Source organism: Gordionus sp. m RMFG-2023, chromosome 4 (assembly GCF_954871325.1).
Source record: "Gordionus sp. m RMFG-2023 chromosome 4, tfGorSpeb1-WG-v2, whole genome shotgun sequence".
Classification (NCBI taxonomy): Eukaryota; Metazoa; Nematomorpha; class Gordioida; order Chordodea; family Parachordodidae; genus Gordionus; species Gordionus sp. m RMFG-2023.
In genome coordinates, this window is record NC_088778.1 from 16998934 (window position 1) to 17019767 (window position 20834).

The window sequence follows — 20834 nt, forward strand, 5'->3', positions numbered from 1 at the left end:
TGACGGTTAACAAAATAAATTACAGAATTTAAAAATACTAATTAAGCACTAAATAATGGCGAAAATCGGATGTTTAGTACTATTATAGTTTTTGTTTTGGCACGTCGCCATTATTTCTTTTTTTCGCAAATAACTTTTGATTTTTAAATTCGGCTACAAAACTGACTGAAGCACTAACCTCTACTAACGAAGCACTAAAGAATGATATATGTTTCATCGTTAATGCTTTCACAATTTTCTAGCCGAAATTTGACCTCTAAAATTTTCTTTTGCGTGTTACAATATTTTCATATGACGGTTAACAAAATAAATTACAGAATTTAAAAATACTAATTAAGCACTAAATAATGGCGAAAATCGGATGTTTAGTACTATTATAGTTTTTGTTTTGGCACGTCGCCATTATTTCTTTTTTTCGCAAATAACTTTTGATTCTTAAATTCGGCTACAAAACTGATTGAAGCACTAACCTCTACTAACGAAGCACTAAAGAATGATATATGTTTCATCGTTAGTGCTTTCATAATTTTCTAGCCGAAATTTGACCTCTAAAAATTTCTTTAGCCTGTTACAATTTTTTCATATGACGGTTAATAAAATAAATTACGGAATTTAAATATACTAAATAAGCACTATATAATGGCGAAAACCGGATGTTTAGTACTATTATAGTTTTTGTTTTGGCACGTCGCCATTATTTGTTTATTTTTGTTTTTTTCATGAATAACTTTTTATTCTTAAATTCGGCTACGGAACTGATTGAAGCACTAACCTCTACTAACGAAGCACTAAAGAATGATATAAGTTTCATCGTTAGTGCTTCCAAAAGTTCGGCCAACTTCACGCTTAAATCGTGACGTCATAATTTTTATTTAGCTAAGGACATTATCCTTTTTACCTATCATGCCGTAAAGTCGCGATCTCCCTTATCAAACTATATTTATGATTTAATAACATTATAAATTAGTTATATAAAATTCACATGTAAATTATTTTTACATAAAAATTATTAATTTAACTAATATGGGTTAACATAACTTATAAATATTATATTATATATTCAAAACAGGAAATTGATTTGCCAAGAATGTAAAAATCCCTTAGATCCTGAGGGAAAAATTCATGATACAATATTATGTAAAATATGTGATTTAAGAATCCACAAAGGCTGTCTAAAAGCACCCTTGGCATATTGTATGATTTGGGCCTCTTTAAAAGCTCCTTTTTTTTGTAAAAATTGTTACAAATTAACAGATTCACTAGCCAGGTTAAAATCCTCACCGAATAAAAAAACAGCAACTAATGAGCTTAGATATATTATTATTTATAATTTAAAACCTCACCCTAGAGCTATAAATATTAATACATGTGAAGAAGATAAAATAGCTATAAATTTTTTAAAATATTATCAAAGAGATAATATTTTAGAAAAATATAGACCCCTTAGGGTATTGGGTGACGGGAATTGCTTTTATCGAGCAATATCTCTGGCTATATATGGGGATTCTGATTTATATATATTTGTTCGAGTTAAGGCAGCTCTAGAAGTGATACAGAACTACGAATATTATAGTTTCAATAGTCCCAATTATATCTTAAAAAATGATTTATTAAATTTTGAAACTTCATATGAACAAATATTAAACTCTATTATAAACATCGATGTTTGGGCTGGATTGCCAGAAATTTACGCAACTAGTGCTGGTTTAATGGAACCATTTAGGTCGGAAAGTATATTTCCAAATAACCCTTATAACAGGGATATACGTGGTAGGGGTGTGTCGATTGACCAGCCCATTAATCGTGCCATCCTTTGGACGACGACTAATCCCCTTATTATAAAGCATATCGTTATTAATCATTTTGCCTTTTTATATGAAAAAGAAGATAATATAGATATTGATATGAATATAGATAGATCAGATAGCTGTAATAAGGTCTTACCTATAGATAAAAACGTAATAACGTCAAAATTGATAAATATCAATACCGAGATTAAAAAATCTTCCTCACCAAAAAAAAATAATATTCAAGAAATATTAAAAAAGCCGTTTGAAGATTTTTTGGATATTTCAATTGACGATCTTGCTCATTGTGCGATGCCTTTTAAATCTAGATATACAGATATCCCTAAGATAAATATTGCGTTAATGACCAAAAATTATAAATCGAATATTTTAGATTCTGATAATAATTTAACACAGATCACTGGAGACGATATATCCGTTGTTTCGAGTAAAGATGATGATTACTCAGAAATTTCATCAAATAGTTTATCACAATATACTAAAGATGATATGTCAGATATATCTAGTGATGAATTTAAAGATATCGATGATAATTTAGCACCTTTGTAGGTGTTTTTAAAGAAAAAACGAGTATTTTTTTAGAATACCCGTGTGATTTTAATTATGACGATTTAGATTCAAATGATGATTCTGTGATATATCTGTGTACTAAAAAATAAGTTACATTGAGAAGAGTATATAGAATGCATAAAATATTTGCTTTCCATGGCGAGAAAGGTCATGAGGATACATATGGCGAGAAAGGTCATTGGATAGCGAATAAATGTTTAAATATAAAATTATATGACAAAGATGCCAACATGACTCAAAGAAGAAATTTTGACTAATCTCGATATATAGCGCTAACCGAAATGTATATGGTATAAATTATAAATATTTTTATATCTTTATAACTTTATAATAGAATTTACCAAACAATTAGGATATATATGAACATCATATAATAGATTTTCGATGGGTACTCTAAAAAAAACCTATTGATTGTTTTTAAAATAAGAGATTATTCCCTCTCGCAAGTATATTTAAAAATATTTCTCTATTATAAATTATTTCAATGGTTGATTTTGTTTTTGCTATATAGCAATCTTGAATATATAAACTTTATAATAAGGATGGTGAATAAATATTTTTCTTAAATATTTATATACGATCCGATAGCCGAATGTTTATGATTAGAAGCCCTTTACAGACGTCCATAGGTAATTAATAATATCTTTATCAAATAAAAAAAAATATTTATTTATTTCTAATAAATAAATTTATATAGCAAGAAAAGTAATATATATTTTATTTAAAAGATAAATGACTTTAATATCAAAAATGAGATAAAATTAGAATGGTATATGAAGATACGTTTGCTCCCTTGGTATATTTTATACTCACTAATTTTATATTTACAAATAACATAACAATTTTAGATATTTGTATATGGTGAATTCCATATCAAATCAACCAAGGTTCCAACCCGACCCCTTTCAATTTTTCTTAAATTTTGCATACTGCTAGTATATACTATAACTAAGAAAAATACCTCCCAACAAGGTATACCCGCTAAGATATGGGCGTTTAAAGCGCGGAAAAATGGTACATTTTTGACAAAATGTCCCTCATTTATTTTCAAATATCTCGAGAAATAATTAAGTTAGAGAAATAATTTAAATTTTATTATGTAGCTTAATAATAGTTCTTTAATATGACATACAAATAAATATGATATAAATCTAATTAATATCGACCGGAAGTATAAAACCGGAAATGGTCATAGAAAAAAAAGGTATTTTTTTTTTCAAAATTTTTTTTTGTAGATAGATAACTGCTTTATGTTTGTACAAATTCCTAGACTGGGATGAACATGGGTCTAAGAGTTATGCTTCTTTATATGGCTAAAATTGAACAAATTTAACATAAATAATTTAATGAATATTTATGAAATGTTTATTTAAAAATTATGTCTATTTATTTTTAACAAAATTTTTGAGAAGTGGCTGGGATATTGTAATTTATTTAACACTCAAGTTATATTGTGACTACTTGACATAATTCTAAACATATTTATAACTTTATTTGTCTGAAATGCATAATTACATATAATATAATAATTCATAATTATGTATAAAATATATCAAATATTAAATCATCTAAAGAATTAAATAAATTTTGACTTTTATTTTGTTTTCGTCAAGGGGAATAAAAGCATGGTACTTTTGTGTTCCCGAAATTTTTTTTGCTCTAAAAAAACCTGCTTTCTATATGATTTTCCATGTTGATATATTCATAATTGCTTACAAATATCTAATTTACTCCATATATTATTTCTTGTACAGTTAAATAAATCCATTATTGTCAATATGTGATTTTGATATGGGCGTTGCAAGCTTGCTCGACTAGTCGTTTTGTAACCCCCCTAAACTGTTGCAGGGACTTTTGCCATGAGCCGTTGCAAAAAAATTCCACTCCGCCTTTATCCCAAAACCATTTTCATGATTATAGATTTATACAGTTCTTTTTATTTTTATATGGTTACTGCTCCATCAAGAAAAATAATAAATTTTGGTTTTCTCAATTAAATAATCTACGAATTCGTCAGCTGATTTTGTCAGCGTTTTGAGGGTAGTTCGATCAACTGCTAACCATTGTTTGAATGTTAATAATCGATTGAATTTATGTCAAATAATATAATAAGTCTTTTTTTTATTTTGGAAGATCCGGGGCAAAATTTACATTTATTTAAATAACATACTGGCTGGGCTGAATTGCAAAGACTTTCAGCAATACAATGTTTATAATCGTTGATTGAAGGATAATTATAATGACAAATATTGTTTGTTAGCTGTTGTAATTCTCCACCTATTAAAATAAGCCTAAAATTTTGATGTAATGTGCAGATACACATGGTATGTGTACCTGGACCACCTGCTAAAACACAGTTTTTAGGTCGTAAGAAAGCAAATCTACTCAAACCTAACTGTATATCGTCATGAGTCTCTCTAAAGTGAATGAAAAGTTCTTTAATATTATATAAAATTAGTCTTTTCTCAACTTGATTTTTTCCAATTTACATTCATTGATATAAAATTATTTTTGCCTGACATAAGCCTACTATTTTCCTAAGAATCATAAATTTTTTTTACTTTCTCCATAATATCTTCTTAAATAATACGACTTGGCTTAATAATATTGGGATTCGAGAGAATACTCTTTTCCCTAACTAACTGCTAAAGTTATAAATATGTTTAGAATTATTTTGTCAAGTAATTTCGAGTCACATATAACTTGAATGTTAAATAAATCACATTATCCCAGCCACTTCTCAAAAATTTTGTTAAAAATAAAAAAAAGTAAGGGCCTATCATTTAGATATAATTTTTAAATAAATATTATTTCATAAATATTTATTAAATGAAGATATTTATGTTAAATTTGTTCAATTTTAGCCATATAAAGACTCATAACTCTTAGGCCCATGTTCATCCCAGTCTAGGATTTTGTAAAATCATAAAGCAGTGAAATATCTATATACAAAAAAAATACCTTTTTTTTCTATGGCCATTTCCGGTTTTCGATATTAATTAGATTTATATCATATTTATTTGTATGTCATATTAAAGAACTATTATTAAGCTACATAATAAAATTTAAATTATTTCTCTAACTTAATTATTTCTCGAGATATTTGAAAATAAATGAGGCACATTTTGTTAAAAATGTACCATTTTTCCGCGCTTTAAACGCCCATATCTTAGCGGGTATACCTTGTTGGGAGGTAAAATTTAATTTTTTTCTTAGTTATAGTATATACTACTATTATTCAAAATTTAAGAAAAATTGAAGGGGGTCGGGTTGAGAATCGACTTTTTTTGGTTGATTTGATATGGAATTCACCATATGTATTTTTTTAAAATTATAAAGATAATATTTTTTATTTAAATATTTAGGCTAGGCAAGAATTATATGTGAAACTATAAACTCAACAGATTTAATTTTTTTTTTCTTCAAATAAAGTTGTAAATTTTATTTTGTGTATGATGACAAGCTATTTTTTATATTATTTTGGTTCGCGTATTTTAAAATCATTAGATAAAAATAAACAATATGTTTTTGTTAAAAATAAAAAAAACATGTGTGTTGATTTATATTATTTTATATTAATTTATACTTGAATAAAAAATGCATTAAAAATTGATTACAATTTAAAAAATAGTATTATTAGTTTAAGACAATTAGCCCACCATAATAACAAAAATTCTACGTTATCCATTCCTATATCAAAGGAAACGATGTATACAATATTTGGCTTAATTAAAACATGTTCGGAATATTTAATTCTATAGTTTTGGGGTAAGTCTTAATATTTATTTTTTTAATAAACATAAATTTGTTTAATACAACCCTTCCATAATCAAAACTTACTTAATCGGGCATGGGCCTTAATCTGTCCTTTTTATTACCCATGGGCGTTTAAGAATGGCTTTGCCACTTACACGCACAGGTAACTGCGGCTTGCCCAAAAATCGTGGATGGTCTTCTTAATTATTTTCCCATTTTTTATCCCAGTTTGATGGATTTTTTCAGAAGAGAACCAAGCGTTACTCTATTGTATATATAACTTTGTTATATTTACGACGTTTAGGGCTAGTGCGCTTAATATCATGTATCACATAAAAAAAAATATATAACTTAATTTGGGTTATTATATTAGGTGATTCTAATTTTTGATAAATTTTTTGTTTGACTATGAGATAAATTTAGGACTAGGACTAATGTTTTCCAGACCCGGGCCAGGCTTAGGGCCTAGCCTGCAGATCTCGGATATTTATTATAGGGTTCCTAATAAATTAAATCATATCATATTTTCTAATGTTATTTTTTATCCTTAGATAAACTAACATTGATTAGTAAGGCAATCAAATGGTATATCGTATAAAAGTAACCAAGTAAATTATAAAATTGACCTATCTGATATATTTCTTTATATTTGAGGTATATAAAAATTTAATTATACACATATATAAATAGTATAAATATCTTAATTTATTATTGATTTAATGAGGGATGCGAACTGTACGGTTTAAAAAATTATAAAATAAAATGGTAAATTACATGTATTTTATATATTATTTTAATATAATTTAAAATAAAAGTTTAAAATCAAAAAAAAAGCTTGGGCCTGAATCCTAAATTTTAAAAAAGGGTTCGCGTTTGGGTTCAGTTCAGCAAAAATCAAGGGTGTGAGTTTGGGTTATCATCCCAGCATTTAATGATAATATTTTATAAATTGATATCTTAATTATCTTTTTGTTAATACAAAATTAACAACTATATATTTAATGATTTTATAAATTATTATCTTAACTATGTACATGTAAAAATGATTTTCCAAAAATTTATTCATTCATGATGTTTAATAAACTTACTTATTATTATTAATACACAACAATAATAAAAGCCATTTTATTAATTTAAAAACAAAGAATTATAGTATCTTTATTTACATACATAACATATAAATCATTGAAATTTGTACATTGATTATAAGTCCATTCTTCACATTGCAGGCATATCTTCACATTTCTAGATTTTTTAATAGCTTTCTTGCCATTCATCATTAGTTTTCTTTAGATTTTTCTTTTTATTGTTTTTTTAGTATTTGTTAATTTATGTTTTTATATGATCATAAGGTCATAATTTTTGATATCTTTTTCATATTGTTGATATGTTACGATCAAAAAAAAATTAGATAATATATAAACATTTGACCAATTTTGAGAGAAATAAGTGCAATAGATAAAAAGTTATAGCGTGGTGGCCAGTTTTAAAACATGGCCATTTATGGCACAATTCCCTTACTTGTGCCATTTACATTTTTAATAGGGCTTTAACTTTTATGTAATATAGGTAAATTAATTACTAATTGCTTGTTTTCTAGGGAAAAAATTAATTTTCTAATAAATATAAGCACCTGTATAATATTTACAGATTTTATCAGTTATTATGAAATTTGGTGTTTAAGAATATAATTGTAAAAATTAAGTTTGTGCAAGAAACTTTTCCTACGTAGCTCATATATTCTTCAAGTTCTACCATTATTAATTGTGAATGCAGGGTTGACAGTTAGCACGATTAGGCGAAGTGTAAAAATATGCTGTATTTTTGTAAAGTTTATCTAATTTGTCTCCAATTCGCCCATATTAAATTTAGGGGAAAAATAATAAATTATATATTGATTCAAATTTGTCTGTTATCTTTCTATATAGACTTAAGAAAAATTATCATTTTTATTTTTACTACTTAAATTTTATAAAATTTCAAGAACACTAAATATAAATAATTCATATGGAATAAATATTTTTGGAAAAAATTTAATTTTTATTATACTAATATAAATAGATCTTTTTAGTTTAAGGCTAACCTATCTACAGAAAATATATGCTCACTAGGAGAGCTTGTAGATGAAACTAATATTATTATTTTTTGGCTTAAATGAAAAGCATAGGAAGATTCAATATTTTATTTTTCGAAAAGGGTCTACCATTATATAAATTGGTATCACGTCAAATCGGCGCAGCGTCAATTCAGCGCGGCGTCTATTCCGCGCAGTGTTAAACATAAACTTATAAATTGAAGCTAAATAACTTAATTTTGGTTAATTTAATAAACATTTAGACATAAATAAATAAGAATCTTAAGGAGAGATTATGATTTTTGAATTTTTTTTTATTAACTGCCATAAGAGACGTTTATGGTTTAGCTAGCCGGTCTAGCTCTAAATTGACTAATCATGGTTGAAGTAATATCTAGATATAATAAATACTCATAAAACTTTCCCAAATTATAGTAGAGTATTTAAACTTTGCTAAGAATTAATTTACATAAAAATGATTATATATTTTAATTGAAATTAAAATTCTGTCATGTAAAAAGTTTTTGAAAAATTCATAAATATTTTATTTTTTATATAAATTTGGTAATAATTAAATAAAATATTTCAACAGATTTATTGTCTATAGATGTAAACTAATAAAAACTATATAAGGATACAATTTTAACCTTATTAAGTGGTATGCCAAGCCCCGGGATTTATATAACCCCAGTCTAATCTATTATGATTTGTAGCCATTATTATATAAGCCTGGATGCGGATAGTTGTAAGAAAGGTTTGGACCTCTATCAAACAAAATAAAACAAAATATTTTGGCTAAAATTTTAATCAACCGTTTTTAAAAATAGACCCAAATCGGCCCGGTGCCAAGACCAATTTTTTATATTATAAAAACGAATTAACGCGCAATTTATTTATATTATGGCTGTTGAAATTATAAAATTTACTAATTGAAAATGATATTATAAAAGTTTAAAAAAACATTATACCTTTTTGATAAAAACGATAAGATAGTAAACCAACATTATGTTTAATATTAAATCCCCCTTTTCCCGTCTAATTTTAGACAACATATATTTCTAATATCCCACCCGAGATCAAGCTAGGTGTATCGGGATATAGCTTAAAATATTATATTAATTGTATCTGACTATTTAAATCGCCGATTAATGATTATTTAAGGGGGATCGCATATAATTTTAATTTGCAATTAATGTTAATTATTTAGCATGTTTTATATAGTATATTTATATTTTCTATAGTTGATTTATATAAAAATAAAAAAATGTTGGTAAATTCGTTTTTTATTATTTTATAATAGGAAAAATTGGGAGGGTTTCCTTTGATCGTATTATTTTGATCGTAAAATGGTCCATTTTGTCCATTTTTGGTCAAAATGGACGATTTTTTAATTTATAGGTTAGGTTTAGGGTTAGGGTAAGGGTTAGGGTTAAGGTTAGGGTTGGGGTTAGGGTTATAAATGATTTTAATTTACCGCGATTAAATAGACCAATCAGAAAAAAATGGACAAAATTTACGATCAAATGACTTTACGATCAAAGTTAGGCAAATCGAAAAATTAGCCTAAGCATACTTTATATTTTTTTAAATGATTAATAGAAATATTTTTTAGATTTTTAATAAATCTAAAATGAGTCAGTCTTAATTTTAATTTTATTGGATCAACATTAGTGTTCTTAAACGGCCGATTTGGGTCTACTTTTAAAAACGGTCGATTAAGATTTTGGCCATAATAATATGTAAGATTCGAGATGAAAGTCCAAAATTTTCCTACTGCGCAAAATATTCAGGCTTACATAATATTGGCTAATAATCAAAATACCTTATAATGTGGTAAATTGGTCCAGCAAGGAAGTGGTTATAAATATTGGTTATTAATTTTTTTAAAATATTATTAAATTTTTAATTGATATCACATATTTAGTAAATAAAAGATATTTGTAAAAAAATGAAGAAATAATTAATAGGACCAACATTTAAAATGACTTCTATTTAATGATCCTTTTTTTATACCAATAAATTTATAATAAATTGCAACTGTAATATATAAGCGCCGAATTGTCGCCGCGCTAAAGTGATTATGACTATGGGCCAAACTGACGTGGAACCATATAAATTAGGAAATTTAAAGGGGAAAATAAAAAATACCTTTATTGTTCTTTATTCATTATAATATCGTTTTACGTAGCACAATTAGATGAATGTATAATTCTTTGCTTATGTTTATATACAATAAACGTATGATTCACATTAGAAATTGGTTCATCTGATTGTATAATAACAGGAATATTTAACCTTATAATAAATGATCAATATAAATGAAACCTTTATAAATATTGAATTATTGAAAATAACATATTAATTTTGGATAAATATAACCCCGGCCTGAATATTTAAAAAAAATTTAAGGCGCTGTCCTTTTATATTACAAAAAATAAAATAAGGCCCGACTCGTGTACCCGGACCGGACTTAGGCTTGGGCCTACATCTCTGATTTAAATATAAATACAATTAATATAAACAATTTTTATATTTAAATAGGAAATTACTCTGCAAAGAATGTAAAAAAGTTATCAATTCTGACGCATGTATTTGCAAGACCTGTGATACATGGGTTCATAAGTGTTGCCTCAGTGTACCTGATAAATCTTATAGAACTTGGGCTTTATTACAAGCACCATATTTTTGCAGATATTGTTATAAAATAGAAGACTCATTTATGAGATTAAAAATATCCCCTGATGTATCAACGTCTAACAATGAATTAGCCTTAATTAGCATGTACTACAAGCATCCCTCTCGTGAAAATGATAATCAATATGTAGGGAAATTAGATAAAATTTCTAAAAAATTGCTTGAAGCTCTTCGCCCGGAACTACTTAAAAGGTATTCACCTAGGTCTTGCATAGGAGATGGAAACTGCTGCTATAGAGCGCTTTCATTGGCAATTTATGGTGATGAAATTCATCATTTATATATAAGATGCGTAACTGCCATAGAAATGATACTTTATAAGTCAACATACGATATAAATTCTGCCCTATATATATTAAGCAAAAAATACAATGACCTAAATATTTGGGACACTATTTATGATCAATTATTAAAGGACGTTTTGACGCCGATTGAAGGGTGGGCCGAGATGGCTCATTTATATGCTGCAAGCGCAGCTTTACAGATAGGAATTGGGTCCTATCACTTAAATGAAATGATTGTTGCTCATGAAACCAAAGATAATAATCCATATAATCGTGAGGTTTATGGAAGATCTGTACCTATATGGCAACCAGTGGGCATTAATATTTTATGGACAAAAACCTCAATAGGGATAATGCTATGTAATCATATAATATATCTGCAACCTGTATGTAAGACATATAGGGTAAAGAATGATGATAAAGATATTTTGGATATCGAATGTGATAAATATATATATGACCATACTTATTATGATTTTCAAAAGTCTCCACCAACACTCTCTGATGATGGTTCATATATTTCGAGCGAAGAATTTGATTTCTTAGGTATATATCCATTTAAAAAAAATGATAATAAAACCGTGGTTAAATCGATACCATATAATATTACCAATAATTTGAAAACATCACAAGCAAATGAATTTAATGAAGAAATATTAAAAGATTACTCAGATATTTCAGATGAGGATTTATTGAAAATAATAAAAACAGATATATTAGATATATATTATATATCATATATTTCACTTGAACAATCTGTGAAGTATATAGATATTGTTCCAATATATCCATATAAAGTCGATTTGACAGATATAAAGGATATTAAATCGGAAAGGATATACGATGACTATGATTATGAATTGCCGTCACCAAGATTGTGGAATAATAAAAGAATAATACATTCCACGCCTATAAAAGATAAAAATTTAGTGGCTTTTACCGCTAATATATCCGATATTTTAAATGAAGATCTTGTGAAATATTCAGATATCCTTTCTAAAGGTTTACATAAAAAAGAAGAATTATTAAATAAGTCTTTTGAAGATATGAAGGTTAATAAGCTAATAAAGCATGATTCCCTAGATGATAACTGTATTGATAGTGTAATATACACTAAGAATCATTGTAAAGGATTTACATACAATGAATTATTGAATATGTTATTGAAACCAGAAAATATTCTAGAATCAATTCCACAAGGGACTAAAAATAATACTTTTTTTATTGTAAACAATAGTATTAATTTAAAAATGAATAAGGATGGTTTAAAAAGTTGTTTCCCCGATGATTGTGGAGCATGGACAGGTAAAAAAACGGGTGGTAGTAACCGTTATTTTGATTTAGAAAATGGCGAAAGAAAAGGTCCATATATAATGATAGATAAAGTATTTTACATATTAAGAAAAATACATAATTCTAATCATAGATGTACTATAAACCCTCAACCTAATTTAAATAATGTAGTTTGCTTATGTCAATATAGTTGTACATTAAAAAAGGATCTAAAATATAGAAAAAAATATCATATTTGAAGATATTGCAAGATGAAAGTTCTTTGAAAATAGAACCTACTTTTTTAGTAGAATACATAGGAATATATCCTGGTAAACTGAGGCATGGGAATAGGAAATATGAGAATATTATATATATTCGTACGCCTCCTAGCGTTATAAAGAAAATTAAAAAGGTTGTTATAGATAAACCTACAAGAAAAATTTACAAGGAATTTATAGTTTCAAAAGATATATATAATATACCAAGAAATACAAAACAAATAAGAAACTTAAAATATAACGAATTGCACAAAAATGATACCGATTATAGTAGCAATTTCGCAGATCAAGTTCTGTTAATTTTAAATAATATAAATGATTATCCGATAATCAAAAATATATGTATAAGACCTGATAAAGTTATAGCTATAGTACTTTATACTCGTTTAATGCTTGAAAATATAAAATTTTGTTGTACGGGAAAGCAACGAAGTATTCTTAGCGTTGATAAAACCTACAATTTAAGCGAACTCTTTGTGACGCCTACTGTGTTCAAGCATATAGCTCTTTGTAAAACGGGGTTGAAAGATAAAGTACATCCATTATTTTTCGGTCCAATATTTTTGCACGGTAATTCAGATTACCGGACATATAATATATTTTTTTCTGAGCTACAGGGTGTTTTTAAAAAGCACCAAATTAATGTGGAGAATATTATTTTCGGATCCGACGAAGAATTTGCCATGGTTTCGGCTTTACGTAAAAATTTTAATACTTCCAAACATTTATTATGCACACTTCACATGAGGAGAAATTTGTCAATCTCTTTGAAAAATAGTCAAGGGGTCCCTATGAGATTAAGAGAATATATAAGTAATATGATTTTTGGTGAAAATGGAATAATATATTCCACTGATGACATTATGTTTAGAAAAAAAATGTTAAAATTTCGAAATATTTGCATAGTTAATAAATATGATAAATTTCTTAAGAATATGTTTAAAAGTTTCGAAAAAAAACTTTATGAATACGTGTATATACCTTTAAAGAACAAGTTTATATCACAAGTTTATACTAATAACAACAGTGAATCAATGAATAGTGTCCTAAAGATGATGATAAAAAAGGTTGTTCCTTTGCATACATTAATAACCATTATATCCGACCAAGTCTTTTACTATGAAAAAGAATTAGAACGAGCAGTAATTGGACTAGGAGATTATTATATCGATTGTGATTTAAGTAAACATGATAGGGTATCCCTTTTAAAATTTGTAAAGGAATCTACAGCTGAAGTAGGTTCAAATAATCATAAATCAACAACAATCTCTAAATATATTACATCGTCATATGGTAAAATAACGCTGATGAGACCTAAAGGTTCGAAAAAACTATCTCAATTTAGAAGATCTAGAAAATTTTAAAAAAAATTATAAAGTTTATTAAATAATATGGCGTGAAGGATCACGAAAAACATATGTGCTTTTGATGGCGTGATAGATCATGAGGAGATAAAATAAATAATTTATGGCGAGAAAGGTCATTAAAGCACTAAAATGTATTCTATGACGAGATCGAATATGGGACACCAAATTAATGCTTTTATTGGGGATAAAAACTATGAGGAGACAAAGATTTACATAGTTTCGATATCTGTCGATTGACCCTCGCATTATGGCAATTAAATCTTGGTAAATTATATTCTTATTTATTTATAATTTTATTGAATAAACAAAAACAATATAGCAAGGTTTATAGGGCTTAATGGGGAATTTTTTAAATATATATGACGCCTACTAAATATTTAAATATATTGTAACCTGCCCGTAATATACCTCTATAATTATTTGATTGATTTAATATTAGATTCAAAGTTTAATTTATAATAATTTGAGATAATTTGTTAGGTATCAAGATATTAATATAATTATATATAAGATTACAGATGATAATATTTATATTTTCCATGATGAGAAATGTGATGAAGGCACGATATATATGTCCATACCGATAAAAGTCATAGGGACATAAAATAAGTGATTTGAATGTGAAAAAAATTATGAGGGGAAAAAGGCCACCGTAGATAGTTATGTAGCACTGATAAATTAATATGGTACTAACGATGATGGTAAATTAATTTTTTGTATTATATTTATTTTTCTTTATAAATATATTATATAATATATAATATGAATATAGTGAGATTTATTATGATCGAAGATTAGAGGTCTTCATTGAGATAATTTCTAAATAAAATCGGCTACCACGTCTTTTGTTTTAAAAATTTGCTCATTAAAAAATTGTCCTACCAATTTATATATGTTCTAATTTTGAATAATATGACTTGACCCGCTCACCGAATTAAATTTATTTTAACATTTCTGTTATCTCTATATAATTGAATTAATGTTAAATGCAAAATATATTTGTAAAATATTTTAATAATTTGAGATAATTTTTCAGGTTTATAGGTATTAATTTATATTAAAATACACATAGTGTACAAGATAAATAAGAGGGGAATTAATAAATTTAGAAATATTGAGATTCTTTTAGCCATGGCATACCACTCACTAATTTTATTTTAAAAATATGACATTTTAATATGTTATTAGAATGATCGACAAAGAATATTAGAGGGAATTGATATATGAATCTAAGCGTAATTCGGATCTACCTACCCGAGCTTCGAATAAGACAAAAGGATTTATGGTATAACTTATTTTCATTTTAAAATTATGACACAAAATATATATTTTATAAAATGCATTCATAAAAGCCTCGTATGAAAATTTCGTATGGAGTTAAAAAGGTTCCCAGCATGATGATCAAAACAACTTATTAAATATTTTACTATTTTAGTTATGTAATTTTTTGAAAATTAATGAATGTATATTTTGTAAATTTATGAACTAAATTAATTATTTATAATAAATATATATATTTAAAAAATAATGGGTCAATAATTATGTTATTTTCTAAATATATATTTACATTTTTTTTATTCTTATATGTTGAAATTGTAAAATAAATAACCTAATTAATATCTAAATAGTCTTTTTTTTTTGATATATAGAGAGGATTATGTCTATAAATGATCAAAATTGTAGTCAATTTTATAAATATAATAAGAATAAAATGATATATTATAATAGGTGTTAATGTTTAAATTTTGTTTTCAAGGAAATATAGTGTAAATGTATGGTAAAATAGTTGATAAAATCTAATTTGATTGCCGAAGTTTATTTATTATCATCATTTTGTTTATATCACAGTTAAGTTATCATAATATAACGTTAATTACGGCAATTCTTAGTTTAGTTATTTTAATTTTACCTTATATAAGGCAATTCGTAGTTTAGTTATTTTAATTTAACATTAAATACCGCAATTCGTAGTTTATTCATTATAATAAACCATTATATAAGGCACTTCGTCGTTTACTAATTTTAATATATCATTAAATACGGCAATTCGCAGTTTAGTCATTTTATTTTAACATTAAATACGGCAATTCGCAGTTTAGTCATATTAATTTAACATCATATACTGTTTAGAAAATTTAATTTAACATTATATACGGCTATTAGTAGTTTAGTCATTATAATTAACAACCACAATTCGTAGTTTAGTCATTATAATTTAACATTAAAAATCGCAATTAGTAGTTTAGTCATTATAATTTAACATTATATAACGGCAATTCACGGTTTAGTCATTTTATTTTAACATCATATACTGTTTAGACATTTTAATTTAACATTAAATACGGCAATTCGTAATTTACTTAATTTAATTTAACATTATAAACCGCAATTCGTAGTTTAGTCATTTTAATTTAACATAATATACTGTTTAGAAAATTTAATTTAACATTAATTACGGCAATGCGTAGTTTAGTCATTTTAATTTAACATTAAATATGGCAATTCGTAGTTTACTCATTATAATTTAACATCAACAACCGCAATTCGTAGTTTAGTCATTATAATTAAACATTAAATACGGCAATTGGCAGTTTAGTCATTTTAATTTAACATCATATACTGTTTAGAAAATATAATTTAACATTAATTACGGCAATTCGTAGTTTAGTCATTTTAATTTAACATTATATACGGCAATTCGCAGTTTAATCATTTTAATTTAACATCATATACTGTTTAGAAAATTTAATTTAACATTATATACGGCAATTCGTAGTTTAGTCATTATAATTTAACATTAACAATCGCAATTAGTAGTTTAGTGTATATAATTAAACATTATATAACGGCAATTCGCAGTTTAGTCATTTTATTTTAACATCATATACTGTTTAGACATTTTAATTTAACATTAAATACGGCAATTCGTAGTTTACTTAATTTAATTTAACATTATAAACCGCAATTCGTAGATTAGTCATTTTAATTTAACATAATATACTGTTTAGAAAATTTAATTTAACATTAATTACGGCAATGCGTAGTTTAGTCATTTTAATTTAACATTAAATATGGCAATTCGTAGTTTACTCATTATAATTTAACATCAACAACCGCAATTCGTAGTTTAGTCATTATAATTAAACATTAAATACGGCAATTGGCAGTTTAGTCATTTTAATTTAACATCATATACTGTTTAGAAAATATAATTTAACATTAATTAAGGCAATTAGTAGTTTAGTCATCTTAATTTAACATTATATAACGGCAATTCGCAGTTTAGTCATTATAATTAAACATTAAATACTGTTTAGAAAATTTAACATTAATTACGGCAATTCGTAGTTTAGTCATTTTAATTTAACATTAAATATGGCAATTCGTAGTTTACTAATTATAATTTAACATTAACAACCGCAATTCGTAGTTTAGTCATTTTTATTTAACATATAATACGGCAATTCGCAGTTTAGTCATTTTAATTTAACATCATATACTGTTTAGAAAATTTAATTTAACATTAATTACGGCAATTCGTAGTTTAGTCATTTTAATTTAACATTATATAACGGCAATTCGCAGTTCAGTCATTATAATTAAACATTAAGTACTGTTTAGAAAATTTAACATTAATATACGGCAATTCGTAGTTTAGTCATTTTAAGTTTAACATTAAATATGGCAATTACGTAGTTTAGTCACTTATATTTTAAGATTAGACAACGGCAATTCGTAGTTTAGTCACTTTATATTTAACATATAAATACGGCAATTCGCAGTTTAGTCATTTTAATTTAACATCATATACTGTTTAGAAAATTTAATTTAACATTAATTACGGCAATTCGCAGTTTAGTCATTTTAATTTAACATTAAATACGGCAATTCGTATTTTACTTAATTTAATTTAACATTATAAACCGCAATTCGTAGTTTAGTCATTTTAATTTAACATAATATACTGTTTAGAAAATTTAATTTAACATTAATTACGGCAATTCGTAGTTTAGTCATTTTAATTTAACATTATATAATGGCAATTCGCAGTTTAGTCATTTTAATTTAACATAAAATACGGCAATTCGTAGTTTAGTCACTTTATTTTAATATTAAATACGGCAATTCGTAGTTTAGTCTCTTTATTTTAAGATTAGATACGGCAATTAGTAGTTTAGTCACTTTATTTTAACATTAAATACGGCAATTCGTAGTTTAGTCATTTTAATTTAACATTATATACGGCAATTCGCAGTTTAGTCATTTTAATTTAACATTATATACGGCAATTCGCAGTTTAGTCATTTTAATTTAACATCATATACTGTTTAGAAAATTTAATTTAACATTATATACGGCAATTCGTAGTTTAGTCATTATAATTTAACATTAACAATCGCAATTAGTAGTTTAGTGTATATAATTAAACATTATATAACGGCAATTCGCAGTTTAGTCATTTTATTTTAACATCATATACTGTTTAGACAATTTAATTTAACATTAAATACGGTAATTCGTAGTTTACTTAATTTAATTTAAGATTATAAACCGCAATTCGTAGTTTAGTCATTATAATTTAACATTAAATATGGCAATTCGTAGTTTAGTCAATTTAATTTAACATAATATACTCATTACGGCAATTCGTTGTTTAGTCATTTTAATTTAACATTATATAACGGCAATTCGTAGTTTACTAATTTTAATTTATCATTAAATGCGGCAATTCGCAGTTTAGGCATTTTATTTTAACATTAAATGCGGCAATTCGCAGTTTAGTCATTTTATTTTAACATTAAATACGGCAATTCGCAGTTTAGTCATTTTAATTTAACATAAAATACGGCAATTCGTAATTTATTCATTTTAATTTAACATTAAATACCGCAATTCGTAGTTTATTTATTATATTTAAACATTATATATGGCAATTCGTAGTTTACTCATTTTAATTTATCATTAAATACGGCAATTCGCAGTTTAGTCATTTTATTTTAACATTAAATACAGCAATTCGCAGTTTATTTATTTTATTTTAACATTAAATACGGCAATTCGTAGTTTAGTCATTTTAATTTAACATTAATTACAGCAATTGGTAGTTTAGTCATTATAATTTAACATTAACAACCGCAATTGGTAGTTTAGTCATTATAATTTAACATTATATAACGGCAATTCGCAGTTTAGTCATTTTATTTTAACATCATATACTGTTTAGACATTTTAATTTAACATTAAATACGGCAATTCGTAGTTTACTTAATTTAATTTAACATTATAAACCGCAATTCGTAGATTAGTCATTTTAATTTAACATAATATACTGTTTAGAAAATTTAATTTAACATTAATTACGGCAATGCGTAGTTTAGTCATTTTAATTTAACATTAAATATGGCAATTCGTAGTTTACTCATTATAATTTAACATCAACAACCGCAATTCGTAGTTTAGTCATTATAATTAAACATTAAATACGGCAATTGGCAGTTTAGTCATTATAATTTAACATCATATACTGTTTAGAAAATATAATTTAACATTAATTACGGCAATTAGTAGTTTAGTCATTTTAATTTAACATTATATAACGGCAATTCGCAGTTTAGTCATTATAATTAAACATTAAATACTGTTTAGAAAATTTAACATTAATTACGGCAATTCGTAGTTTAGTCATTTTAATTTAACATTAAATATGGCAATTCGTAGTTTACTTAATTTAATTTAACATTATAAACCGCAATTCGAGTCATTTTAATTTAACATAATATACTGTTTAGAAAATTTAATTTAACATTAATTACGGCAATTCGTAGTTTAGTCATTTTAATTTAACATTATATAATGGCAATTCGCAGTTTAGTCATTTTAATTTAACATAAAATACGGCAATTCGTAGTTTAGTCACTTTATTTTAATATTAAATACGGCAATTCGTAGTTTAGTCTCTTTATTTTAAGATTAGATACGGCAATTCGTAGTTTAGTCACCTTATTTTAACATTAATTACGGCAATTCGTAGTTTAGTCATTTTAATTTAACATTATATACGGCAATTCGCAGTTTAGTCATTTTAATTTAACATCATATACTGTTTAGAAAATTTAATTTAACATTATATACGGCAATTCGTAGTTTAGTCATTATAATTTAACATTAACAATCGCAATTAGTAGTTTAGTGTATATAATTAAACATTATATAACGGCAATTCGCAGTTTAGTCATTTTATTTTAACATCATATACTGTTTAGACAATTTAATTTAACATTAAATACGGCAATTCGTAGTTTACTTAATTTAATTTAAAATTATAAACCGCAATTCGTAGTTTAGTCATTATAATTTAACATTAAATATGGCAATTCGTAGTTTAGTCTATTTAATTTAATATAATATACTCATTAATTACGGCAATTCGTTGTTTAGTCATTTTAATTTAACATTATATAACGGCAATTCGTAGTTTACTAATTTTAATTTATCATTAAATGCGGCAATTCGCAGTTTAGGCAGTTTATTTTAACATTAAATGCGGCAATTCGCAGTTTAGTCATTTTATTTTAACATTAAATACCGCAATTCGCAGTTTAGTCATTTTAATTTAACATAAAATACGGCAATTCGTAATTTATTCATTTTAATTTAACATTAAATACCGCAATTCGTAGTTTATTCATTATATTTAAACATTATATATGGCAATTCGTAGTTTACTT

The 20834-nt window shown here is 25.6% G+C and overlaps 2 protein-coding genes across 2 annotated transcripts; both read left to right on the forward strand.

Moving 5' to 3' along the window:
- Positions 1-6074: 6074 nt before the first annotated feature.
- LOC135928680 (uncharacterized) lies at positions 6075-12718 on the forward strand. Its single transcript, XM_065465135.1, has 3 exons — positions 6075-6087; positions 6686-6742; positions 10750-12718. Exons 2-3 carry the CDS (start codon positions 6717-6719, stop codon positions 12716-12718), a joined length of 1995 nt encoding a protein of 664 aa, XP_065321207.1. The 5' UTR covers positions 6075-6087; positions 6686-6716.
- A 28-nt stretch (positions 12719-12746) lies between these two features.
- On the forward strand, positions 12747-15665 carry LOC135928173 (uncharacterized). The gene is made up of 4 exons (XM_065464542.1): positions 12747-14370; positions 14654-14807; positions 15295-15391; positions 15459-15665. The coding sequence occupies exon 1, from the start codon at positions 13129-13131 to the stop codon at positions 14101-14103; it is 975 nt and encodes a 324-aa protein (XP_065320614.1). The 5' UTR covers positions 12747-13128; the 3' UTR covers positions 14104-14370; positions 14654-14807; positions 15295-15391; positions 15459-15665.
- Positions 15666-20834: the final 5169 nt, after the last annotated feature.

Excerpts from the sequence above, each read along its gene's own strand:
- LOC135928680 (XM_065465135.1), top strand. The coding sequence starts at position 6,717 with ATGGTATATCGTATAAAAGTAACCAA. Across the intron at positions 6,743-10,749 it reads TATCGTATAAAAGTAACCAA|GAAATTACTCTGCAAAGAAT; the intron begins GTAAATTATAAA and ends ATATTTAAATAG.
- LOC135928173 (XM_065464542.1), top strand. The coding sequence starts at position 13,129 with ATGCTTGAAAATATAAAATTTTGTTGTACGGGAAAGCAACGAAGTATT.